The 27,609-nt window shown below is 45.2% G+C and overlaps 1 protein-coding gene across 4 annotated transcripts in view; it reads left to right on the forward strand.

Annotated features, from left to right (window-relative positions):
• Window positions 1-23,994, forward strand: part of DIPK1B (divergent protein kinase domain 1B) — a 395,039-nt gene extending 371,045 nt beyond the window's left edge. For all 4 annotated transcript variants that reach the window (XM_068249130.1, XM_068249131.1, XM_068249129.1 and 1 more), the window contains 3 exons: window positions 9,566-9,673; window positions 18,151-18,327; window positions 22,960-23,994. In XM_068249130.1, the coding sequence (XP_068105231.1) occupies window positions 9,566-9,673; window positions 18,151-18,327; window positions 22,960-23,772 (1,098 nt within the window). In that variant the 3' untranslated portion in view covers window positions 23,773-23,994. The remainder of the gene's footprint in view (window positions 1-9,565; window positions 9,674-18,150; window positions 18,328-22,959) is intronic.
• Window positions 23,995-27,609: the final 3,615 nt, after the last annotated feature.

Genomic DNA, 27,609 nt, shown 5'->3' on the forward strand with positions numbered 1-27,609 from the left:
ACAGCAGCAGCGCTGGGCGCGCTGCTGTGAAACACTTACGGTATACTCATGGAGTTGGAGAGGGGAACCCGGCGGATTAGAGGAAGCGGCCACTGGCTGAGCAGGTAATAGCCACGGGGGGAGCGGAGAGGAGAGAGGGGGGGGGGAGGGGCCGCGGACCACCACCCACCAAGACTCGCATACAAGCCGACCCCCCAACTTTTGGCCCCCTTTTTGGGGGTCAAAAATTTGGCTTGTATGCGAGTATATACGGTAAGAAGTACATTTCTTCCAGAGTAAAATGAGCCATAAATTACTTTTCTTCTATGTTGCTGTCCCTTACAGTAGGTAGTAGAAATCTGCAGAACAGGTTCTCTTTAAGCGTTTTTTTTTTTTTTTTTTTTTAAAGATTTCTGATGTATTTCTGCTTCCTGTTGTCTTCCTAGTGATTTACAAATGCAAACCGCAAACGCATTAAAACTGCTTGAAAAATGCATCCGCATAAAAAAAACGCAAAGGCACCAAAAAACGCAGCAAAAACGCAGCAAAAAACGCACACAACATTAATAAAACATAAAATACAGCGTTTTATGTTATGTGTACATCAAACATTTTTTTTTTAAACCCCACATAAAAACATTCAAAGTCCATCTGGGAGAATACTGCATGAATCTGTATTTACCAAATACTTTAGACTACTTTACCGAACAATTTTAGACCTATTTTACTAAATATCAGCCGCATTTGCAAAATCTTTAGTGAATTTAAAAATAACAGAAATGCAGCCTGAGGTATTTTACCAAACAGTTTTGGTTTAGCGAATGGCCCTTAGTGAATTGAGGCCAACGGCTCTGTTCTTTTTGAAGATTGATTCCAATAACTGACGCAGAGGTTTCGCCGCCGTCGGTAGAATACGACAGAACGCGCCTCTTTTCGTATGCAGCGGTAGAATATCTCACCAGCAATCTCTGTCTCGATTTTGTCGGCAATATGAACTCTCTGAGATCAACATGAATGATACAGAAAACTATCAACAGCCAGTATTAGCATAACAAAGTACAATGACTGCACAGCGACTGTTCCCAGCGCCCGTCAATGCGCCCATTGTTCAGTGTGCAGCCCCCTGCAGATACCATGTCAGGGCACAGAAACCTTATCTGTGGGTGATGGGCGAGACTGAACAAGGGAACCATTCCTGTCCAGCATTCAGGACACTGAGTTCTCCAGCAGCACAGAGTATATCAGGAGAGGAGAGTTAGAGGAAGGAGCAGAGTCCTCCAGCAGCACAGAGTATATCAGGAGAGGAGAGTTAGATAGAGGAAGGAGCAGAGACCTCCAGCAGCACAGAGTATATCAGGAGAGGAGAGTTAGAGGAAGGGGCAGAGTCCTCCAGCAGCACAGAGTATATCAGGAGAGGAGAGTTAGAGGAAGGAGCAGAGTCCTCCAGCAGTACAGAGTATATCAGGAGAGGAAGGTTAGAGGGAGGAGCAGAGTCATCCAGCAGCACAGAGTATATCAGGAGAGGAGAGTTAGAGGGAGGAGCAGAGTTCTCCAGCAGCACAGAGTATATCAGGAGAGGAGAGGTAGATAGAGGGAGGAGCAGAGTCCTCCAGTAGCACAGCATATATCAGGAGAGGAGAGTTAGAGGAAGGAGCAGAGACCTCCAGCAGCACAGAGTATATCAGGAGAGGAGAGTTAGAGGGAGGAGCAGAGTCCTCCAGCAGCACAGAGTATATCAGGAGAGGAGAGTTAGAAGAAGGAGCAGAGTCCTCCAGCAGCACAGAGTATATCAGGAGAGGAGAGTTAGAGGAAGGAGCAGAGTTTTCCAGCAGCACAGAGTATTTTAGGAGAGGAGAGGAGAGGTAGATAGAGGAAGGAGCAGAGTCCTCCAGCAGCACAGAGTATATCAGGAGAGGAGAGTTAGAGGGAGTAGCAGAGTCCTCCAGCAGCACAGAGTATATCAGGAGAGGAGAGTTAGAGGAAGAAGCAGAGTCCTCCAGCAGCACAGAGTATATCAGGAGAGGAGAGTTAGAGGGAGGAGCAGAGTCCTCCAGCAGCACAGAGTATATCAGGAGGGGAGAGTTAGAGGAAGGAGCAGAGTCCTCCAGCAGCACAGAGTATATCAGGAGAGGAGAGTTAGAGGAAGGAGCAGAATCCTCCAGCAGCACAGAGTATATCAGGAGAGGAGAGTTAGAGGAAGGAGCAGAGTCCTCCAGCAGCACAGAGTATGGCCCAGTGCACACCAAAACCGCTAGCAGATCGTCAAAACGCTAGCGGTTTTGGGAGCAGAGAGCAGATATTTGGCCGGGTGCACACCAAGCGGATGTTGTATGCGATCCACCAGCCGCATCAGCCAGTGAAAACGCTTGGCTATTGTATTTCAATGTGTGGTGCACACCGGCGGTTTGCGAAGAAACCTCAAACCGCCGGTGTGCACCATCCCATTGCAATACATTAGCCAAGCATTTTTCCAGGCGGATGCGGCCGGCGGATCGCTCCAAAAACCGCTCGGTGTGCACTGGGCCTATATCAGGAGAGGAGAGTCAGAGGAAGAAGCAGAGTCCTCCAGCAGCACAGAGTATATCAGGAGAGGAGAGTTAGATAGAGGAAGGAGCAGAGTCCTCCAGCAGCACAGAGTATATCAGGAGAGGAGAGTTAGATAGAGGAAGAAGCAGAGTCCTCCAGCAGCACAGAGTATATCAGGAGAGGAGAGTTAGATAGAGGAAGGAGCAGAGTCCTCCAGCAGCACAGAGTATATCGGGAGAGGAGAGTTAGATAGAGGAAGAAGCAGAGTCCTCCAGCAGCACAGAGTATATCAGGAGAGGAGAGTTAGATAGAGGAAGAAGCAGAGTCCTCCAGCAGCACAGAGTATATCAGGAGAGGAGAGTTAGATAGAGGAAGAAGCAGAGTCCTCCAGCAGCACAGAGTATATCAGGAGAGGAGAGTTAAGGTTCGTATACACGTCCGATAAAGATCGTTCGTTACGAACGATTCGTGACGTTTACACGATATTCAAATTAGACTGAAAAGATCGTTCGTAATGAACGATTGTGTACACACGTGAACGATATAAGTATAAAGTACTGAACGACGAACGATAAAAAAATGCGTGCGCAAACGGAAGTGACGTTATGACAGGCAATAAGAACATGCGTTATCGGACGATCTTTGTACACACTGCAACGATTGAACGATTATCTTTCGAAAAAATCCGCCGGGTTGGATCGGTCCGATTGAACGATAACGATCGTTATCGTTCACAAAAACGATCGTTCACACTTTTTGAACGCACGATTATCGTTCCGATTGTCGTTATCGTTCGTTTTTGAACGATCGTTATCGTACGTGTGTACTCAGCTTTAGATAGAGGAAGGAGCAGAGTCCTCCAGCAGCACAGAGTATATCGGGAGAGGAGAGTTAGATAGAGGAAGGAGCAGAGTCCTCCAGCAGCACAGAGTATATCGGGAGAGGAGAGTTACACAGAGGAAGGAGCAGAGTCCTCCAGCAGCACAGAGTATATCAGGAGAGGAGAGTTAGAGGGAGGAGCAGAGTCCTCCAGCAGCACAGAGTATATCAGGAGAGGAGAGTTAGATAGAGGGAGGAGCAGAGTCCTCCAGCAGCACAGAGTATATCAGGAGAGGAGAGTTAGAGGAAGGAGCAGAGTCCTCCAGCAGCAAAGAGTATATCAGGAGAGGAGAGTTAGAGGAAGGAGCAGAGTCCTCCAGCAGCACAGAGTATATCAGGAGAGGAGAGTTAGATAGAGGAAGGAGCAGAGTCCTCCAGCAGTACAGAGTATATCAGGAGAGGAGAGTTAGATAGAGGAAGGAGCAGAGTCCTCCAGCAGCACAGAGTATATCAGGAGAGGAGAGTCAGAGGAAGAAGCAGAGTCCTCCAGCAGCACAGAGTATATCAGGAGAGGAGAGTTAGATAGAGGAAGGAGCAGAGTCCTCCAGCAGCACAGAGTATATCAGGAGAGGAGAGTTAGAGGAAGAAGCAGAGTCCTCCAGCAGCACAGAGTAGTATATCAGGAGAGTTAGAGGAAGAGGCAGAGTCCTCCAGCAGCACAGAGTATATCAGGAGAGTTAGAGGAAGAGGCAGAGTCCTCCTGCAGCACAGAGTCAGTAGAGGAGAGTGCGACGCTCCCCTATATGTCAGTGCTATTTGACTCCCCCTGCAGGTGGGCTGGGGATGTGATTTCTGTCGGGCACATTGAGAGGCGTCTTGCATTGCGGAGGTCCTGGCACTGGTCCTGCGGTGCTGCGGCTGCCACTCTGTTTTAATTAAGGTAGTTCTCCGGCTGTCAGATAGAGGTTACTGGTAAAGACGGACTGATAACACGGTATTGACCTGCCGTCTGCTGGGACTCATTTATTTATCGCAGTCTGTTGAGCTGGAAGTTGTCGGCGAGGAGAAAATTAGCAATTTTCAGGAGCTGCCAGAGACCAGAGGGACGTTTTATCCAGATCAGGGAAAGACAGAGGAACTTATCTCTCCGACTTGTAATCTAACGGTGCCCATTGGGGTGACACTGAAGCGAAAAACCCTATGATATAATGAATTGTATGTGTAGTATGGATAATTAATAGAACATTAGCAGTAAGGAGTTTTTTTTTTATTTTCAGTTATATCGCTTTTTTTTTTTTTTTACATTGCGTCATTTTGTCATATTTGCAGTTAACAAACAACACTCTGTATTTTAAAGGGGAACTGAAGTAAGAGGTATACGGAGGCTGCCATATTTGTTTCCTTTTAATCAATACCAGTTGCCTGGCTACCCTGCTGGTCTATTTGGCTGCAGTAGTATCTGAATCACACCAGAAACAAGCATGCAGCTAATCTTGTCGGATCTGACTTTAAAGTCTGAAACACCTGATCTGCTGCATGCTTGTTCAGGGGCTATGGCTAATAGTAATAGAGGCAGAGGAGCAGCAAGGCTGCCAGGCAACTGGTATTGCTTGAAAGGAAATAAACATGGCAGCCTCCATATACCTCTCTCTTCAGTTCCCCTATAAAGTGGACCTGAACTCAGAACGTTCTCTCTGCTTTGAGGCCTGGTGCACACCAAAAACCTCTAGCAGATCCGCAAAATGCTAGCAGATTTTGAAACTCTTTTTCTGCAGCGTTTCAGCTAGCGTTTTGCGGTTTTGTGAAGCGTTTTTGGTGTAGTAGATTTCATGTATTGTTACAGTAAAGCTGTTACTGAACAGCTACTGTAACAAAAAACGCCTGGAAAACCGCTCTGAAGTGCCGGTTTTCTGAGCGGTTTGCGTTTTTCCTATGAGGCAGAAACGCATCCACAATCCAAAAAGTGCCGGCAGTATGCGTTTCAGCAAAAAGCCTCCCGCTCTGGTGTGAACCACCCCATTGAGATACATTGACCAAGCGTATCCGCAGCCGCAAACCGCAGCAGAACCGCTCTGGTGTGCACTAGGCCTAAAAGATAAGCAACAGCATAATAACCTTTAAACAAAACAAAAAAAAACAATTCTTTGTTACAGCTGATACAAATCCTGCAATAAATCTGCAGTGTGTCTACTTCCTGCTTTCATCGACGCAGACGTATTGTTAACATCCTGTGCTTATCTGCCATCTCTGCCGTGGCATTCATGTGACACAGGGGAGAGATCAAATTACAACTTGTGATTAGACACAGATGAGGGGGAATTATTACAGGTTAAACTGTCTAAATACATACAGGGGGCATTTTTCTATGTTTTCTTTCTGTCTTGTGCTACAGTTCAGCAGAGCTAATGACCCTTTAAACTTCCCTGCAGTAAGGGCTCATTCACACTAAGGGCGTTTTTGCTCTTTTTTTTTCGAACATGGGCGATTTTCAAAATCGCCGTAAGAACGCTTGTGCAATGATTCCCTATGACAGAGTTCACATCTGAGCGGTGCGTTTCTGATCCACTCAGAGAAGCGCTGCCTGGACCATTTTTGAGGCGATTCCGCATTAATGGAAGGTATAGAAAAAACGCAAGACGCTCACAAAATTGCTTTGTGCAGCGATTGTGTTCGCATTTTTAAGAATAAATACATTGGCCTCGATTCATCAACACTTGGCAAATTTGTTAACAACAGTTTGGTAAAATACCGAATTTGTTAACTTCATTTCAGGATTCATCAAAGTTATCTACAGCTGTTAGCGAACATTCGGTAACGATTCGGTAACGATTTGCTAAAACGGAAGAAAGTGCAATTCATGAAAATGAAAGTGGGCGTGGTTTAGCGTTACATTTAGGATTAGTTATCTCCTTCACTGCTCTGTCGTTATTCCTGTCAGATCATTGCTGACAGAGAAGATGGAGCCATGTGAAGTGGTTATGTATCAGCTGAGAGTGATTCAAAGGCGCAGAAGGGCAAGAATAAGGTCTAGAACCAGATCAATTTGTAAGAGAATAGATTTATTTGCTATAACACGACATCTGCATTTCTCTTGAATCATCTTGTAAGAGAACACAGGCAGTGTCAGGGTTAACTAATTTTGCTAGCTGCACTATAATTTTTTTAGAAAAGGCTCCTATCAAATTGTGGGATTGTCCCAACCACTTCCAGAATCCTGGTCCAGGTGTAAAGCCCTATTCAGAATGTTGCTACGTAGAGCTCAAAGGACTGCCTCTTACCCACAATTCCATGGGAATCTTATGGCCTTGTGTTAAATTACCGCTGTAAAATGGAAATATCGACACGTTACCGAATGGTTACCGAATGGTTATCGAATTCACACCGAATGCCGAAAAACCTTGATGAATACAACTAGAAATCGCTAAACTTCGAATTCGGTAAATTAACAAACTGGAAAAAGTTATCTCAAAGACAATGATGAATCGAGGCCATTGTATTTATTCTTTTCCGGGTCAAAAAGTTCACTTTCTGACTTGCTTCAGGGAGTGAATTACAAAAGGATTCGCCTACCCAAGCGCCGGGAATCGGAAAAAAAACTGCATCAATAACCGCCCAACGCTAACGGCCACACGAACTGAACGCAATGTGAACAAGGCCTAAACGCTTATCTGAAGCTGTCTCACTGCTTCTGGGATGTATAAGTACTTCAGAAAACAGCACTGTAGCCAACCAAGTTTGGTCGCAGAGCGCAGATAAGCTCTTTTGCACGGATAACTGAAGTCTCTTAACTCTTCCTGTACTGGAAACAATAGCAGACTCGTTGCTTTGCTGCTAATGTTCTATGTCTTAGCTGTACTACAGATACAATTCATTATATCATATTTTTATTCTCACTTTAGATTCCCTGTAACAGTACAATACTTTCCAAAAATTCTGTATTCCAATCGACCATAAAATCGTTTCACTGAGATTTTCACCACACACTGCATTAGCAAGCAGAGTTGCTCATGTGTAGAGATGGCCGATGTCATGCTGAGTATTCTGGTTCGTATGCAGATTTCATGCCAACTGTCTACAGCAATCAAACACACTTCACATCTCATTGTGAGGGGGGGCGGTGTGTGTGTGCGTGCGTGTGTCTGAATGGTGTAATGGTTAAGGGCTCTGCCTCCAACACAGGAGACCAGGGTTCGAATATCGGCTCTGTCTGTTCAGTAAGCCAGCACCTATTCAGTAGGAGACCTTAGGCAAGTCTCCCCAACACTACTACTGCCTATAGAGCGCGTCCTAGTGGCTGCAGCTCTGGCGCTTTGCGTCCGCCAGGAGAAAAGCGCTATATAAGTGTTACTTGTCTTGTGTTACCCTCCCTACTGGTCACAGCACCTCCCATTTTGTTGCAGATGGAGGGGCAGGCTACCCCCCCAACCTGAATGACACTGCGAGAGAGGGGGCGTGGCCAGCAGCTGAGCAAGTCACATGACCACGTTGCAGAAGATTAGAACTGGTCAAAACTTAGAGGCATTGTAGTAAAAATATCAAAATGAATAAAATTGCTGATTGTTTTTAACATTTATTTATAGATTATTTAGTCAGTGTTTGCCCATTGTAAAATCTCTCCTCACCCCGCTTTACATTCTAAAATGTATCACAGGTGGTGACATCTTTAGTTCTGCCAGGTGATCTGTACGGAATGTTCATTACTGAAAGTTCGATGCACAGAGGGAGATGCTGCTTGTTTGGCATTTGGAAACAGCCGTTATTTTCCCACAATGCAATGAGGTTCACAGACAGCAAACTGTCAGGATCATGGTCATGATGACGTCACACTGTGGGATGTGTTTCACCCCAATATCAGCCATACAGATCCCCCTGATGATCCATTTGAAAAAAAAGGAAAAGATTTCTTGTGGGAAGGGGGGTATCAGCTACTGCCTGAAATGTAGTTCAAACTTTGGTGAATAGTCCTCTTTAACCTATTTTGGTTCCTGGACGTAGAAACTACGTCCAGGAACCATGCGCGCTACCGCACGCTCCCGCGGCCGATAGCGCGCGTGCACGCGCACTCCCGGCCATGGATTCGGTAGCCACGGAATCAATGTATCGGGCTATGGTGCCCAATCACTGATTCCTCTCCCCCGCTGAAAAAGCGACAGCTTCTCTCGGAAGCTGTGCTTTTTCTGGCCGTTCCCTCCCCGATGCGTCACTCTAAGCGTGTGTTACGCTTAGAGTGACGTCATGTATACAAACTCATGGCCGCCATCTTGTGGCCAAAAAGTAAAACTACAGCTAAAATAAAAAAATAAAATAAAAACAACACACAATTACATTATAAAACTATACTTTACATCCCACCCTCCCAAAAATACCCAAATAAAATGTTTAATATAAAAAAAAAAAAACCATTACAAAAAAAAACAAACAAACATGTAAATATTTACCTAAGGGTCTAAACTTTTTAAATATCAATGTAAAGATGAAATATTTCTATATTTTTTTAATTTTAAACTTGTAAATAGTGATAGATGCAAAGCGGAAAAAATGCACCTTTATTTCCAAATAAAATGTGGTCGCCATACATTGTGATAGGGACATAATTTTAATGGTGCAATAACCGGGACATATGGGCAAATACAATACGTGAGTTTTAATTATGGAGGCATGTATTATTTTAAAACTATAATGGCTGAAAACTGAGAAATAAGGATTTTTTTCCCCCAAAGAAAGCCCCCCAAAGAAAGCCTAATTGGTGGCGGAAAAAACAAGATATAGATCAGTTTATTGTGATAAGTAGTGATAAAGTTATAGGCTAATGAATGGGAGGTGAACATTTCTCACGTGAAAACGACAGAACCAGATTAAGCTATAGAGAAGCTTTTAGAAAAAGGTAAAATAATGAACTGAAATAAGGGATACAATCTGGTTATAAATTGTTTGTATTGTAGTATTTATGGGCGGTACAGGAAGCCAAAGAACATTGCGCACTCATCGCCGCCTGACCGGGCTGCAGGGATGGGGAGGGGTGTGGCCCACAGGTACCACGCCTCCCTTATTTAAATGAGGCTGGAAATCTATAAAGAGTTTGAAAAAGTTGTGCTGCTGATAACTTTGAAAGTATATTTAATAGTTTCAATTAATGAAATAAATGAAATAAAATGAAAAGTTATAAATGATGAATCTGATTATGTCCGATTGGACAGTGTGGGGTTATCTTATAAGTGTTTCTCTCTTTCTCTCTCTGCAGTGTGACCAATACAAGAAAGGGATCATATCGGGCTCTTCCTGTAAAGATCTGTGTGATGAGCGCTCCCTGGTATTCCAGCAGTGCCTCTCCTCCTCCCCCACCCACCAGGTATGTCACCTGACCTCTATGTCACCATGGGGACCGCCATACTGAGGGCGGAGCTAAGCATTTAGGGTGCCTCACACCTCAGGGACGGTGCCAAAGAAATCACTACGCCAGCCTGGTGGCTGCTTACTAGGGCTGGCCAATGATATGGCAATAGTTCTGAGTTGGTGCAAATTATATGCAAGTATATGCAGATTAGAACCAAATGTAGCAGCATAAATCACATTCATTATTTGCATCTCTTTGATGATTATGCAACTGTGCAGCTTTCACTTCTTGTAGGTATTATGGACAGCGCCTGATTTAGGCCAAGGCCACCTAGGCCATGGCCTAGGGCACCACAGGATCAAGGGCACCAAAGCAGCAGGCTACACTGGTGCAGCATTTGCAAGCTTGCAAATGCTGCAATGCAGGGAGATCAGGCGAGCACCTGACTGCGGTACTCTGCTGCTAGCCGCCTGTGCAGCAGCCATCTTGCTCTCTCTGCACGTTTGCATTGTGGCCGGCGGCTATGGACTTGGACAGCATTGGAGATAGAAAGGAAGAGGAAGCTTCTGCACTGGAGATGAGCGGAGAAATGAGTGACACTGATGGCTGCTGCGGTGTGAAGGCCTGCTGGCTACCTATACTGAAAGGGGGGGGGGGGAGGGATTAAGGGAGTCATCTGGCTACCTATACTGGAGGGAAAGGGGGAGGGGTCATCTGGTTACCTATACTGGGGTGGGGTCATCAGGCTACCTATACTAGAGGGAGGGGGGAGGGGTCATCTGGCTACCTATACTGGGGGGAAAGGGGGAGGGGTCATCTGGCTACCTATACTGGAGGGAAAGGGGGAGGGGTCATCTGGCTACCTATACTGGAGGGAAAGGGGGAGGGGTCATCTGGCTACCTATACTGGGGTGGGGTCATCAGGCTACCTATACTAGAGGGAGGGGGGAGGGGTCATCTGGCTTATACTGCAGGGAAGGGGGTGGGGTCATCTCGATACCCCTACTGAAGGGAGTTGGCTAGTGACAGTGGCCTTGTGCGGTAAAGAGTACAAATCCAGCCCTTATTATGGATCTGATGACTCTGAACAGTTGTGTCGCTAGAGGCAGGGATTTGGGGCACGGGCCCCGGAGCACAGTCAAGGCGCCCTGATTCTTCCGCAATAGTACATGGCCCCGCATGGGTGACAGCGCCGTGGTCAGTCGCACTCTAAGGCGGAGGACTCTGCCTGATTTTTGGATGTGTGGTGGGGGGAGGGGGGGGCACTGCCCAATTAAGTTTGGGGATAATTTAGGGGTGCCTAATTAGTGTGTTTCAGGACCTGAGGGTGAACCCTACCTGGTCAGGCTTGGCGATTAGGTGGCTTTCAACAGAGGTTTTTGGAGGGATCTCAGTCTAATTGTGATTTATCTTTTTTTTGGGGGGGGGGGGGGGGGGAGGGGGGGCGCTCTGCATGATAGTTATGGTTTTGGGGGAACCTGCTTATTGTTTAACCACTTCGCATCCAGACCTTGTTTCCCACTTATGCAGTTTTGACAGTTTAGCTATGTCCCTATTTAATCAGAAATAACTTTATCCCTACTTATGACACGGAAATGAAATATATATTGACAAACTAGGCGTTCATTGTATGCCATTTTTTCCCTTGAACAATTTTGATTTCTATGAATGTTAAGAAAACATGGAAAAAAATAGAAAAACATATTTTTTCAGTTTTACCAATTCCAGTTTAAATATTAAAAATGCTACTGTAGATAGATAAACACAAATTTTGTTTGGCTATTCTTACCGCTTATCACAAAACTTAGATCATGTTCCTGTCACAATTTATGGTGAAGATGTTTGTTTCTGAAATAATGCTACAGAGTGTGTTTTTCACTATGAATTGAGAAAAGAAAAGTATTTGTAATGGTAAAAATCAATCTCATTAGCTCAGGAAACATATATTCCCGTTCACCAATTAGTGCTGCATCAGACAGTGCCAGAAATGTGCACAGGAGCAAGCCCAATCCTGCACAGCACTGCTTCTGCTACAAGACGTATATCTACTGACTCGTGGCTTAAAGAAACAAAAATTGCATCCTGTTTTTTATCATCCTACAAGTTCCAAAAGCTATTCCAATGTGTTCTGGCTTACTGCAGCACTTTCTGCTATCACAGTCTCTGTAATAAATCAATGTATCTTTCCCTTGTCAGACTTGTCAGCCTGTGTCTGGAAGGCTGCCAAGTTCTTCAGTGTTGTGGTTCTGCTATGAATTCCCCCTTCCAGGCCCCTTTATGCACACTGCCTGTGTATTATTTAGATTAGAGCAGCTTTTCTCTTCTCTCTTATCTTTTACAAGCTGGATAAATCGTCCTCTGAGCTGGCTGGGCTTTCACATACTGAAGAATTACAGACAAGGGCAAAGCTGTTTGCAGGAGAAAAAAGAGCAGCCTGAAACTTCAGTGCATGAGAACTGCAGGGAGAAAGAAACACACAAATGATCTCTTGAGATTCAAAAGGAAGGCTGTATACAGCCTGCTTGTGTATGGATGTATTTTCTATGTGTGGACATACAGTACATCAACCTACTTCCTGTTTTGGTGGCCATTTTGTTTGTTTATAAACAAACTTTTTAAAACTGTTTTTAACCACTTTTAATGCGGCGAGGAGCGGCGAAATTGTGACAGAGGGTAATAGGAGATGTCCCCTAACGCACTGGTATGTTTATTTTTGTGCGATTTTAACAATACAGATTCTCTTTAAGGTGCGCACACACATGCGACTATAGTCATTTGAAACGATCGTTCCCCGATCCTTTCAAACGACGATCGTTTGAAAAAAAAGCAGCCAACGACCATGAAGTGTAACGACGGACGCGCTAGATCGTTCAAAACGAATGATCTAGCTTGGCGGATTTTTCCCAACGACGATCGTTTGCAAAAGTAGTACATCGTTGGAAACGATCGTTCGTACTAGGCTTGACATGCGCATTTCACTATTTCTCCATGGAATTTTTCAATTTTATGCGCAGGCGCAATAGTTACTTTTACGTGATGTAACGTTCGCTCTAACGATGTGATCGTTACACACCTTTTAAAACTAACTTTACTTAGGTCGTTCTTTCATCAATTAAAAGTTTGTTCGTCATTGATAACAAACGATCGTTGTCGCATGTGTGTACGTAGCTTTAGATGAAGTCACAGAGGACGTAGATATACTATAGTGGTGGATAAAGTGGTTAATTATGTGTAGGAGACACACTGCCTATTTATGTGAAATGCTGCCTAATTATGTATTTTTAGGAGGAAATGCTACCTAATCTTTTGGAGTACGGCCTGGAACCCACTAGCAGTACATTACTAAGGTATTACTAAGCAGTTGTGATTTGAAAAGCTCTTGCTAATGTAATGCTATGGGTGGGATCACACCTGGGAGATGTGATTTTATAAAAATCCCCCATAGCATTGCATTAGCAAGAGATTTACAAATCACTACGCTTAGAAGAGGCTGCTAGTGGGTTTTTGCCCTAAAGTTTGCCTAGGGGTCCTTTTACACTGCAACACTTTGAGGGCGTTTTCCAGTGATTTGCCAGCAACTGTGTACAATGTATCCCTATGGGGTCATGCACAAATCGCAAATGCACTGTATGCAGCATCCTTGGAGCGACTGCGGTGCGATTCTCATTTCACCTCAATCGCCACAAAATTGTTAGGGGATTTTGCAGTCGCATTTTGCAGTCACAAGTGTGAATGGGCCCTAAGTGTGTTTGAGGAGCAACGACTGCCTGAAAACCGAGGCAGGATTTCAGCCACAGGTGTCGGGGGGACATCAGATAACGCACAGACAGCTCTGGCTGGTGCGGAGACTTACCATATATACTCGCATATAAGCCGACCCCGTGTATAAGCTGAGGTACCCACTTTTCCCTCAGAGACCAGGAAAAAGTGATAGACTTGCGTATAAGCCCCTCCCCAGTATAGCTCCCTTCACAGTAGTCATGTGTGCCCCCAGTACAAGTCATACCTTCTCCCCAAGAATGATACAGCTGTATCTCAAGATGCCACTAGATGGCGGCATAGATATGGGGGGGCAGCTGGCAAGAGCAGGATCACTAGTGCACGATCCTTACACTCCTCTGCCAGTAACAAAACCTGCTCCACCATCCATTCTGCTCCACTGACTCACATATAAGCCAAGGGGGTAACTGTTCAGCACACTTTTTGTGCTGAAAAATTAGGCTTATACTCGAGTATATAAGGTATGTGCTTTTTGGTCATTGATTTACTAACAAAACTGTACGTGCGACTTGATCACAAATGTTATGCCTATGTGCTTATTTGATACAACAGCTTGTTTTGTGCACAAAGTTTTGCATCACCCCAGTTGCGAGCGTAATTTTGCTTTAGCTCATGTATGGGCGTGGCCTGCTTGCATCGCATATTTTAGAATTTTATTTCTATAGAAGTAAACAATTGCGCAACTGGATAGTGAATTTAGTAATGCGCCGTGCATTCAGTGGCATAGCCAAAGAGCTGTGGGCCCCGGTGCCAGTTTTACATGGGGACATAACAATTGATATGGCGCACCAAAACCTGCATCTATAGAAGTGATTATTACTAGCACAGGACCAATAGAGAGCTAGTACTGCGTTAAAGTGTACCTTAAAGGGAACCAGAGAGGAAGCACCCTTGTGTATTTTACCATGTATATCAGTAAGAACATTAGAGAAAACACTTACCATGCTGTCTGTTTCATCCTCACTGCTAAAAGTGTCTGTTATCAGCAGTCACAAGAATCCCAGACTGAGCAATTAAATCTGGCTTTGCTGGGAATGATTATTGCTGAGTCATTATAGCAAAGCCACAAGGGGGCAGGCTTGGGCTTGAAATAACACCACAGAAGACAGACTTAGCTATAATCTTTCTGTAGCAAAGCTAGACGGAGCAGCCTGACTTCTCAGTCGGGGATTCTTATCAGAGGTGATAACGGTCAGATTACACAGAGAACAATGAAACAAAGAGCAGATTAGGTGTTTACTGTCATGTTCCCACTGATTTATAAGGTAAAATACAAGAGGGTGCATCATCTCTGGTTCTCTTTAAGTGTCCCAAAAAAATTGAGTTTTACTCACCTGGGGCTTACCTCAGCCCCCTGCAGCTGATTGGTGCCCACGACGAGTCGCTCTGATGCTCCGGGTCCTGCTGGCGGCCACTTCTGGTTTCGCCGTCAGGACCCGTCAGACTGGGGAACGCGGCTGATACTACGCGTTCCCAGCCAAAATAGCACCCCTATGCGGCCATATGTCCGCATAGGCACCCGTATGCGGACATATGGCCGCATAGGGGTGCTATTTTGGCTCGGAACGCGTAGTATCAGCCGCGTTCCCCAGCCTGACGGGTCCTGACGGCGAAACTGGAAGTGGCCGCCAGTGGGACCCGGAGCATCAGAGCGACTCGTCGTGGGCACCGATCAGCTGCAAGGGGCTGAGGTAAGCCCCAGGTGAGTAAAACTCAATTTTTTTGGGACACTTAAGGTACACTTTAAGGGATGACCCCTCTGGCTCAAAGGCCCCGGTGCAGTCGCAACCTCTGCACCCCCTATTGCTACGCCATTGTTATTCAGCGTTAAGTTGTTTGCGATATTTTGTGCTTAAAGGACACCTGAAGTGAGAGGTATATGGAGGCTGACATATTTATTTAATTTTAAACAATGCCAGTTGCCTGGCTGTCCTGCTGATCCTCTGCCTCTAATACTTTTAACCATAGACCCTGAACAAGCATGCAGCAGATCAGGTGTTTCTGACTGAAGTGTGACTGGATTAGCTGCATGCTTGTTTCAGGTGTGTGAATCAGACACTACTGCACCCAAATAGATCAGCAGGACAGCCGGGCAACTGGCATTGTTTAACAGAAAATAAATATGGCAGCCTCCATATCCCTCTCACTTCAGTTGTCTTTTAAATCCAGTTATAGCGTAACGCTGATTTTGGCAGAGCTGATCACTTTAAATCAGCTGCCAATCTATTTACTGCAACATACTTGATTGATTAGCTTCCAATTGGTTTTGAAAACTTTGTTGATTGCGATGGGGATTGGGTATGGCGGTAGATTTTAGCTGAGTGGGCGGGGGGAGTCACGGCCACATTGCTCTGCACTGCATTGATCGGTACGTAGCAGGACTATTGATTCCCGATCAGGTTCCTGCAGATCAGGACCAGGTGGGACTGATGCATCAATCACTATAACTCGATCGATTTCCTGTCAAGGCTGTGATCAATCGCTGGCCACACTGGGCCGTTATTGACTCGTCGTGTGTGGCTATTTAGTCTGCGGGAGGGAACACGCTTGTAGGGCCATTTTCCTCCCAGGTCTCCATCAGTATTTGCGATTGCGTTTTCTGTGAACGTTTGGCTGCAATCGTTCCATGATTTTTCATTTGTGGCGGAATATACTGTAATTGCGAACGCATGTGTCTTGTGGGAAAAAGCTGAAAGCTGTGCGATTTAAAAATGCATGAAAAATCGCAAACGTAAAACACGAACAGCCACGACAAGCATTTTTCGAGCGATGCTATCGACTTCAGTAGCCTGTAAAATTGTGTGCGTTTTGCCATCCGTGACAATCGCAGCTAGTGTGTTCCCTGCCTTAAAATTACTATTGTTTAGTAGGGATGCGCTTACGGATTTCGCGGAAAAGCAATTTCTGCATTTCCAATCGGAAATTGTATTTCTGCATCGGAATTCAGAAATACAAGTGCGGTAGGCGGATTCTTGCGGAAATCGTGGAAATTTTCACGGAAATTGCCGCCGACTTTAACATTAAATTTCTCAAAAAGTACAAGGTCTTTTTTAAAGATAAACAAAACCCGTGTAGGAGACCCGGAAGAAAGGCTTATACCCCAAGCAACAAAAAAACAAAAAGATATTATCAAAACATTTTTTAAAGATTTTTTTTTCCTCTTGTTCCCACTCTTCTACTTAACATACCGACTTTAGCGGTTAATAGCAAAGCCCCCGTTTGTGTTTCTATCTCCTAAAGGGGCTTTGCTATTAAACGCTAAAGTCGGCGGAAATGTAAAATGCAGAAAATTTGCATTACAATATGCGGTATGCCGCTGATCTTAGAGGTTAATAGCAAAACCCACAGGTGCTAGATTCACCAAGTTTTCACAGTATATTACAGTATGTAGAAGAGTGGGAACAGGAAGAAAAAAACATATTTTAAAAAGACCTTGTACTTTTTGAGAAAATCAATGTTAAAGTCGGCAGAAATTTCCAGGAAAATCCGCTTTGGAATGCCGAAATCGGCAATGGCGGAAAGCGGAATTTCCGCGAAATCAGAATTAGGCAATTCCGACCATCGATATATTTAGTACTTAGTACTTACTTTAGTATTTAGGACATAATGAGATTCTGCAGTGCTTTACAGAGTACATAGTCATGTCACTAACTGTCCCTCATAGGGGCTCGCAATCGAATCCAACCATAGTCCTATGTCTATGTATGTATCGTGTAGTGTTTGTATCATAGTCTAGGGACAATTTGGGGGGAAGCCAATTAACTTATCTGTATGTTTTTGGGGTGTGAGAGGAAACCGGAGTACCTGGAGGAAACCCACACAGGCATACAAGCTCCTTGTTCTGGGATTCAAACTGGGAGCCCAGCGCCGGAAGGCAACAGCGCTAACCGCTACGCCACCATGCTGCCCATCCACTAAGCCATACCTCTTAACAGGACTATATCGGTGGGGGTAATATCAGGATTATGAGGTGTTTGGAAACTTTGCGGTGACTTTGCACAACTGGCTATACCTCCTGTACTTTCCTGTAAAGGGTTGTCCCACAAAAATGTAAACTTTTGTTTTAAAATTGCAACAAATATAGACCAGTGCCCCCAAGTCTTTATTTTCCCCCGTATTTAATGCAGTTAAAACTTATAATAAAATTTGCAACCGCAATGTATTTCCAAATCTGACAGTCTCAATTGTACTTCTTTGTCGCTATGGCAACGGTGCTGTGTTCGGAACTCAGACTGTTCCCCAGAGATGGTCAATGAGATGCGAATTATTCTAGTCTACGTGCAAATACCATACAATCGTTACGCAGCTAGGAATTGGGCCAGCCATAGTCGCCAGGGAGTACGTTTGACTGGCCTGATTCCAAGCGGCATACAAATTGCATTCAATTTTGTTAACCTGTAAACTGACATTGTTAGCATTTCATTGGTGAACGCTATTGTCCACAAACGCTGATTTTGCTGCTGGACAGAGCCAGAACCCTTGTTACACATTTTCCACACCTGGACTAATCTAATGACTGGCAGAAAACTATGACACTCCCATTCTGCAGTTACTTTTAGGAACACTGTGGAAGAGCTGTGGGTTTTTTTTATATATGCACATAAAACTTTGTTAATGGATTTTGAAATTATTTTTTGAAGGCGGAGTTAGAATATGATTGGCTGGCTGGCAGCACCGTGAATAATTACACCCCTTCTTCTTCCTCCTGGCAGGTGTATCGGGGGCTGTGGAGGGATCGCGAGGTCATCATTAAGTGTGGAGTCGAGGAGAGCCTGAAGGCGGAGACTAGTCCAGACTCCACTCACCGCCGGGAGCTCATCCTCTTCGATAAACCCACCAGGGGAACCTCCATGGATGAGTTTAAAGAGATGCTGCTCAACTTCCTCAAAGTGAGTGTCAGAAACCGGACAGGACCGGTCACCATCAGGGGGTGTCGCTGCTGACTTATTTTTAGTTGTCATTCTTATCCTTGCTTGATTCGCTGATGAGTGTGCAGCCAGGATACTTACCATATATACCAGTGATGGCTAACCTTGGCACTCCAGCTGTGACAAAACTACAAATCCCATAAGGCCTCTGCCTCCCCGAGTTATGCTTAGAGCTGTCAGAGTAATGCAATGCCTCATGGGACTTGTAGTTCCACCACAGCTGGCGTGCCAAGGTTAGCCATCACTGGTATATACTGTGCACTTGTGAGTAAGGGGGCATACACATCCAATTTTGATTGGCCAATTACTGACCAATGTTACTACTAGGGATGATCAATGACAAGCAAATTTTTCCAAAATTATGCAAATGTATGCCGTTTGAAACAGACCAATCAATTTAAACCCAGGTTTAAATTGATTGGTCTATTTTCAAGCTGCATATATTTGCATACAAATTTGCATCAACTTGGAAAAAATTGCATATCTGTGATCATTCCTAGTTACTACCTCCATGAGTTAATAGGTCAAATTCAGGACAGTGGCGCCCAATTTGGGGGTGTTGTGACGTATGGATACATGGATGGTCACTTTAGCTCTCAAATAACCATTCTGTGCTAATGTTGACATGGATGATGCTATTAATAGTATCACAATTGGCACTTAAAGGCCAACTGAAGCAAGATATATATGGAGGCTGCCATATTGATTTCCTGTTAAACAATACCGGTTGCCTGGCAGTCCTGCTGATCTCTTTTGCTGCAGTAGTGTGTGAATCACTCACCTGAAACAAGCATGCAACTAATCCAGTCACACTTCAGTCAGAGCACCTGATCTGCTGCATGCTTGTTCAGGGGCTGTGGCTAAGCGTAGTAGAGGCAGATGATCAGCAGGACAGCCAGGTAATGTGCATTGTTTAAAATGAAATACAGCAGCCTCCATATCCCTCTTGCTTCAGGTTCCATTTAGGTCACATTGTGAGGCCGGGAAGCACCCCTGATGCTTGCATACGAAGCACAAGTATCTTAAGCCTGGTACACACACACATGCAATTTTGAAAAAGGTCAGTTTTACCTCCTCCATGTAGTATGAGGGTTTACCTATACAATATGTTCATAGTATTCCAAATCTGTCTGCCCTCCTGCTATACGGAGTGGTAAAATTAGTGATTGGCCAATCAAAATTGTATGTGTGTATGCACCCTAAGGGCAGCTCCAATATTTATTACACTTATCGCTTCCTTTTAAAGTGCAACGAAAAACTGAACAACACTAAGAATCACCTTATTTAGTGTACATTTCAAATATTACCTTTTGGGCCTAAACTGTTTTTAAATTCAAAAATCCATTGCGCAGCTGTATTTGCTTGCGCTGTGCACCTCTCCATACAGGCTTAGGCCCATTAGAGTGCGGAATAATTTCCTGTGAGCAGATCGAGGTCTTAAAACTGCTCATAACCCACTTCCTGTGAATTCCACCTCCTGCAGCACATGGTTCCTGTTGCAACACAAGGATGCTGGTAAACGTAGTTTGGGATCTAATGTCCTTCCTACTGCAGGTGTCACATGGTCACACCTAACTGACCCGCCCACCAGCTGTATCCAGAGGGGAGAGGAAGCAAACTGTACTGCAGTGACATGCATGTTTGTCTTATAAAATGGGAATCCTATCCATCAACTACACAATCATGCCCACTTATCCTGATTACTATTAGAATGTCTTGATCCCTTTTGGGGTTAATTGGATTATGATTGAATTACTGGGGGTGCTTCCATCTTGTGGTTGTAAAGGGGGGCATCTTGTTTGCATCACCCCCTTGTTTTCAGTCCATTGGTTTATTCTATACACACAACTCAGAAAACATAACTGTTGTTTCCCTTGCCTGTATTCAGGTGTCCGCAGACCTCTTTCTGCATGGAGTTTGTATGCTTTCCCGCTGTGTCGCTATCTATTTCCTCCAGGAGATTAACTGGCTGCCAGGCTGATATGTGCGCTCTGCAGCAGGATTGGGAGGCGGATTTCAGGTCATTAGGCTGGCAGTGTTTAAAAAGAAAAGAATGATTTTAGGAGAAATGCATACCTGGAGCAAGGAGCATTTTCTATCTGCCTCCAGGTCTGGGCTAATTGCAATGATCATTTGGTGACAAATTGTTACTAGATCATAACTGGGCTGAACAGGGAGCGGCGCTGCCGTGCCATCATGTGGTCGATGGTGGTAACTGCAGCTGCTCAGATGTCTCTCTGTTTATAGGAGGGGAATAGGATGGCCTGATCATTCTGAATCAGAATCAGAATCTTTATTATCGCCAAGCACGACTGGGTCGTGCCCGGAATTGGGCTTGGCACGTACAGGGTACCGATACAGGATATAGACACAGGAAAAAGCGAGCAGTCAGAAAGGAACACATTTGCAGAGAGAGACAATGTAGCATAAGTTACAACACAAAAAACACCCAAAAAAACAACCAAAAGAAAGTCTGCTTGAGCTAGAGCGCCGTCTATCTATGTGTAGAGTGCCGCAGTGCCGGCATGGTGTTTGGTGTGGGGATGGGCAGTTACGTGGAGAGAGTTCAGAAGGTTGACAGCCGAGGGAAAGAAACTGTTCTTATGCCTTGAGGTCTTGGTGAAGATGGACCGGAACCGGAGCCTCCGGCTCGAGGGTAGCTGACTAAAGAAGCGATGGCCTGGGTGTGAGGGGTCGTTGGTGATCTTTAATGCTCTGGAGTACAGCCTGGAATGGTAAAGGAAGTCCAGTGAGGGAAGTGATCTCCCGATGATCCTCTCCGCTGATCTGATGACCCTCTGCAGTTTGAGTCTGTCGCTGGCAGAGTAGCTGGCGTACCAAACCAGGATGGAAGAGCATAGGACAGATTCAATTGTAGCGGAGTAGAAGTTTGTCAGAAGTTTTTGTGCCATACCAAACTTTTTTAGTTGGCGGAGAAAGAAAAGTCTTTGTTGGGCTTTCCTCTGTGTGGAGGCAGTGTTGGCCTTCCACTTCAGGTCATTGGAGATGGTTGTGCCCAGAAGGCGGACGGTGGGGACTCTTTCCACCTCCTTGCCATCGATGCAGATTGGGGGCGGGGTGGAGGCGCATCTCCTGAAATCAATGATCATCTCCACATTTTTCGCTGTGTTTAGGACCAATCCGTTCTCTCTGCACCAGTGACAGACACCTTCAACCTGGTGGCGGTCCTCTTTCTCATCATTATTGGTGATGAGACCGACAATGGTGGTGTCGTCAGCGACATACAGATTTTATGCAAATTTATGTAAAAAAAGAAGTGACAATCCGATGATAGGATCCAATGGCTGCTCTTATATTGTCATAATCAGAAATATTACACAGAATTCATGAGTAATCAGGGAATGGTGGATGTCCTTTTTAAAAGCTGAATTACTACAACGTTTTAGAATTCTTAATGCAAATTGCATGTAGCTTGGCCAATCCGAATCAGCATTTGACTGCGCCTATTCTAAACTGCATACAAAATGTATTAAAATAGCATGCAAGTCTGAATTATAAACCTCTCATTGCCCAACTCTAATGCCAAGCCGAAGGGGCTTCCAGGGGCCTGGCTGTAACTTTCTCTGATTCCCATTCCCTACCTTACCTTACCAAAGAAGCCAGGTTGCCAGCAGGAGGCGCCAAATTTGTTATCTTGCCTAAGGCATTTCATGTTAATCCTTCTCTGATTTAGTGGACCAATTGGTCTCTGGTTGACGTTCAAACTCCTCCCTCATGTCATCAAGCCAATGGGGTAGCCAGGGAGGAGTTAGGAGTGAGATTTTCTCTGTAAGCACAGATCACCTGACTCTGAAGACCCCCTTCTTCTGCTACTGGCAGTCTCATCACCTTTCTGTCTACACTTCAGCTCAGCACTGCCTTATATTACACACTGAGCAGGAAGGAACTAGACAAGAAGATGATGAGACTGTCCAGCTGCAGTGCTGGACACAAAGAGTCCATCTCTTAGCAGAGGGAGGGGGTGTTCAGAATCAGAGATTTAGTTGTGTGCTCTTCAACTGGTTGGCCATGCTGGGAACAATTCATATAATCTGTTTAATCCTACCACATCACTATAGTGTGAGGGGCTTTCTAAACGATTTACCCACATTGTATCAAATTTGTTAAACCTTATGTGACGTAGATGTTAGGTAAACAATTTTGATCCATCAATCATCCACTTTATCCACTGTTATAATTGAGTAGAAAACACAGCAGTAGGTTGTGTACTCAAAGAGGGACATCTTGACAGGTCCTCTTTATCTTTTATACATAATAAATACTCAGATTCAGAGTTGTATCCCCACTACCCTTCCCCCCTTCCTTCTGATAAAGGGGCTGGTGTTGCTATGGCTTTCCTAGTTATGGTGGAGGTGGAGTCATGGTGGACACTTTTATTATATGGTGCCCCAGACAATGGGATGAGTGTCACCACAGGCTATAGAGGTGTGTATTTTGGGGGACCAGATCAATGTTTTGCCGGGGCCCCCAAGATTTTGTCACATCTGTTAAAAAAAATGTGTGCCTCTAAATGACCTGGTTATGGGTAACTGTAATTAACTTTTTTTTTTTTGCTTGTCATTTTTTGTCTAGGATAAGCTGGGCGATCAAGCGTCTTTGACGGTTTTGGTTGGACGAGTATTGGCCATGTCCGATGTGAACGGGGATGGGAAGATTTCTCTGGCGGAAGCCAAGTCTATCTGGGCGCTGCTGCAGCTGAACGAGTTCCTGCTGATGTTGTCGTTACAGGAGAAGGAGCACACGGCCCAGCTGCTAGGGTACTGCGGCGACCTCTACATCACCGAGAAGATCCCTCACGACTCTCTGTACGGTGCCCAGATCCCCAGCGTCCTGCAGACTGTCCTGCCCTCTCCCATCCACACCATCGTCCACCAATGGTTCGCTCCGGCCTGGCCCAGGAGAGCCAAGATCGCCATCGGCCTCCTGGAGTTCGTGGAGGAAATCTTCCACGGGACCTATGGTAGCTTCTTCATCTGTGAAGCCAGCTTCCGGAACATTGGCTACAACGAGAAGTATGACTTCAAAGTGGTGGACCTGCGCAAGCTGGCCACCGAGATGACAATCAAAGACTTCCTAAAGGGCCGCCACTGCGAGCAGAACTCGGACTGCACCTACGGCAGCGACTGCACGGCCGCGTGCGACAAACTGATGAAACAGTGCAAAAATGACGTCATCCGGCCCAACTTGGCCAAAGCCTGCAAACTCCTACAAGACTACCTGCTCTACGGGGCTCCGGCTGACCTCAAGGAGGAGCTGCAGAAGCAGCTGCGGACTTGCATGACGTTGAGTGGCCTGGCCAGCCAGATGGAGGTCCACCATTCGCTCATCCTCAACAACCTGAAGACGTTGCTCTGGAAGAAGATCTCCAACACCAAATACTCCTAACGGGACAAAAGACGACTTTCGTTGTTTTTGGTTTTTTTCTATTTCCCAGATTTACATCTCGCTGGTCAGCTTCCGCCGTTCTGTGAGCGATCAGAAAACGTCTGAGCTGTGTGTTGTTGCTTTCATGAGGCTCATAGATGTCTCTGGTGATTCTGGAGCTGCTGTAGGTCTCCAGGGGGTCCAACAGACTCTCTACTTGTAAATAAAAAGGCTTTTATGTGATGTGCACATTCTATTTTTATAGGGCTTTGAAGAACCATGACAGTAAAAGCAGGGCAGTTTCTAGGCTAAATTGTTCACAGGGCGAGGGTGTAAAAATTGTGCCCTCCCATAGGTTCATGAACTCTATTTGCAATGCAGTATTTTTAGTAGGAGTTGGCGCCCAGTATTATGTAGCCAGATGTAGCCACGCCAGCCCCCAGTATAGATAGCAAGATGTCCCAGAAGTATAAGCCCCCTTCCCTAGAATTGGTGGCCACTGGCCAGAAGTGCCCCCAGTATAGGTAGCAAGCTATAGGTGCCCCAGTAGGGCTGAACGATTTCCGTTTTTAAACCGAAAACCATGATCTGGGGCAAGACGACCTTGAGATTTTCAAAGCAGGGTTTTTATGTTGGCTTTCGCCGCCACTGGTACCTGCTCCGCTCTATCCGTGCAGAGCGGGGCAGATACCAGCAGCAGTGAGGGGGAAACTAGAGGGGGATCTGGCTATATACACTAAAGGGGTAGAGATGGCCCAAACCTCCGATTTTCGGTTCGCGAACTTCCACAAAAGTTCGGTTCACGCAAACTTTCACAAACCGCACTAGACTTCAATGGGGAGGCGAACTTTGAAAACTAGAAAAAATTATGCTGGCCAGAAAAGTGATGGAAAAGATGTTTCAAGGGGTCTAACACCTGAAGGGAGACATGGTTGAGTGGGATGGACGTCAAAAGTCCCGGAAATAAATTTGGTTTTGATACAAAGCAGTGTTTTAAGGGCAGAAATCACATTCAATGCTAAATTGTAGGCCTAAACTTTCTCCCCCTCTCTTGTCTTGTCTTCCAGGGATTTGCAGGATGTCAAAAGCCAGCTTACATACATTGGCTGGGAATCAAACCCAGGTCAACTGCTTTGAAGGCAGCTATGCTTACCACTATACAACCAACACTACATGCTGAAGCCAGCCTAGCATGCACCATTGTGATATACCCAAGAGAAAAATGAGCTTGCTTAGGGATTTGTAGGATGTCAAACGCAACCTCACATACCTTGGCCAGGGATCGAACCCAGGTCAACTGCTTTGAAGGCAGCTATGCTCACCTAGCATGTACCATTGCGATATACCCAAGAGAAAAATTAGCTTGCTTATTTGCCTAATTTGCTAGATGAAAGCAGTGGGACACATGGTGATACTGCTTACAGGCTTCAATTCAAGTCTTCAGAAAGATCATGTTCCCCCCTGAATGATGCTGGTGCAACACACACAGCCAAGGACAGCAATTTGAAGTCTGGAAGACTCAGTCCTGACTCAGAATTTCTTATCAGTGAGGGTCACACTGTAGTCACTTCTTGTCTGAGTCAGGACTGAGTCAGCCACTTACATACCTGATATTTAACTCTTTCAGGCAGAGAAAGAAAAAAAAGGAACACAGCATAGTTATTTGTGTGCTAGGCACTGTACATACACGTCTATCTCATCATGTCACTTCAGGTATCCTCCACTTCCGGATTCTCGGAGCGTATATACACGCCCCTGAATCCAGAAGTGTATACCATGGAAACGGCCGCTCGTATGAGCGGCCGTTCCATGTCAGTTCCCGGAGGGTGTCTCCGTGAACACCCTGCGAGCCGATCGGCGGCTCGCAGGGTAAATGTAAACACACGGGGAAGATCTTCCCCGGTGTTTACATGTATACGGCGCTGCTGCGCAGCAGCGCCGTAGAGGAGATCGGCGATCCCCGGCCTCTGATTGGCCGGGGATCACCGGCATCTGATAGGCTAAAGCCTATCCCATCAGGCGCAGGACGGATTTCCGTCCTGCGCCGCTCACAGGGGGAGGGAGAGGGAGGGAAGGGGAAGGAGGCCAGGAAGCGCTGCGGAGGGGGGCTTTGAAGAGCCCCCCCCCCGCAAGCGCAAGCAGCCGGCGGCGATCAGACCCCCCCAGCAGGACATCCCCCTAGTGGGGAAAAAAGGGGGGAAGTCTGATCGGCCTGGCTGCTAGCTGATCTGTGCTGTGGGCTGGAGAGCCCACGCTGCACAGATCAGCATAAAATTTCATGGTGTGGAAGTGGTTAAAGGGTACCTCAATCAGGACCCAGAATCTACTGTCATATAGAAGATTGGAGTGATGTGTGGAGTTTCCGCTACCATCAGCGAGCACAGCGCTTGACAATTCTTACCTGTCTGTACGCAGTGTCAAACAATTACCGTCCATATAATGAGTGTCCAATCACTAGACTACTGGCTGAAGTTTCTGTGATTAGAATCATCTAAAATCTGTGCCACCTCATCAGACATAAAGCATTTGCCCTGTGGAGCGATTAAATAGTTTCTAGAACACCAGGGTCATATCACACCTCAGTGAGGGTTTCATTGACCATGTCTAATAAACAAAGTCTAAGATCACATTGGTGGAATCACGGTTACCCTGATTGGTTGAGGTTTCCTGCTACATTTTAACAAGTTGCATGAGGCCTGGAACCCACTACAGATCGCAAATCGCTAGCACAATCACTAACGTTTTTAATTAGCGTTTTGTAAGCGATTTCTTGAGCGTTTTTTTCTGGGCGATTTTAAAAAGTGTAAGCTTTTTTCCAGCGATTGTGATAGCGATTAGCGATTTTAATTCTGATTGGTCCTTTTAATTAATCATACATTTTTTTTACATTGAAGCACAAACGCTCCAGAAATTATGCATGTTCTGCGATTGGGATTTTACTAATCACAATCGCTACTGTGGAATTTGTTACATAGCTGTGTCAGCCGTTCCTGAGGTAGGAGTGATTTCTCCCAACATCCCTGCGCATGTTACAGATATTTCTCCTTTCTGTGGTATCAGGAAGTTCTGAAACAGGAAGATACCATTCATTGCCTACCGTTAAAGAAAAATAGTAAGGTACCAGCGGCTAATAAGCTTCTTCATACTCTGTGCCTGTATACTGATGAGATGTTACAACACACAGCTTATATACATTCAACATCCGAAAGAAATATATAAATTGTGTAGCAAATAAATGTCATTTAGATGCCTTAAAGGATACCCAAAGTGACATGTGACATGATTATATAGACATGTGTATGTACAGTGCCTAGGCTAGCACACAAATAACTAGGCTGTGTTCCTTTTTTTTCTTTCTCTGTCTGAAATAGTTAAATATCAGGTATCTAAGTGGCTGACTCAGTCCTGACTCAGACAGGAAGTGACTACAGTGTGACCCTCACTGATAAGAAATTCCAACTATAAAACACTTTCCTAGCAGAAAATGGCTTCTGAGAGCAAAAAAGAGATAAAAAGGGGAATTTCTTATCAGTGAGGGTCACACTGTATAAAAAATGAAAAATTTAGCCATGGAACTGCAGTATATGTATAAGGATCATTCTTATTAGTCAAGAAAACTGGTGAGCTGGTGCGGCCAGTATCAATTCACATATATAAAAAAGTAGCACAGAATTGGCCATAGACACCTAATACATCTCAGTACATAAATATTCCTTTATTAAACAAAACACCACTGCGGGTATACACCTTTACCGACACAAGTCACAGACAAAAGTTAAAACCTATTTCTGCGCAGAAACTGGAACAATTAAAACCGAGGAACCAACCCACACTTTCCCTAGATCAATACTCTAGGCT

Source organism: Hyperolius riggenbachi, chromosome 8 (assembly GCF_040937935.1).
Source record: "Hyperolius riggenbachi isolate aHypRig1 chromosome 8, aHypRig1.pri, whole genome shotgun sequence".
Lineage (NCBI taxonomy): Eukaryota > Metazoa > Chordata > Amphibia > Anura > Hyperoliidae > Hyperolius > Hyperolius riggenbachi.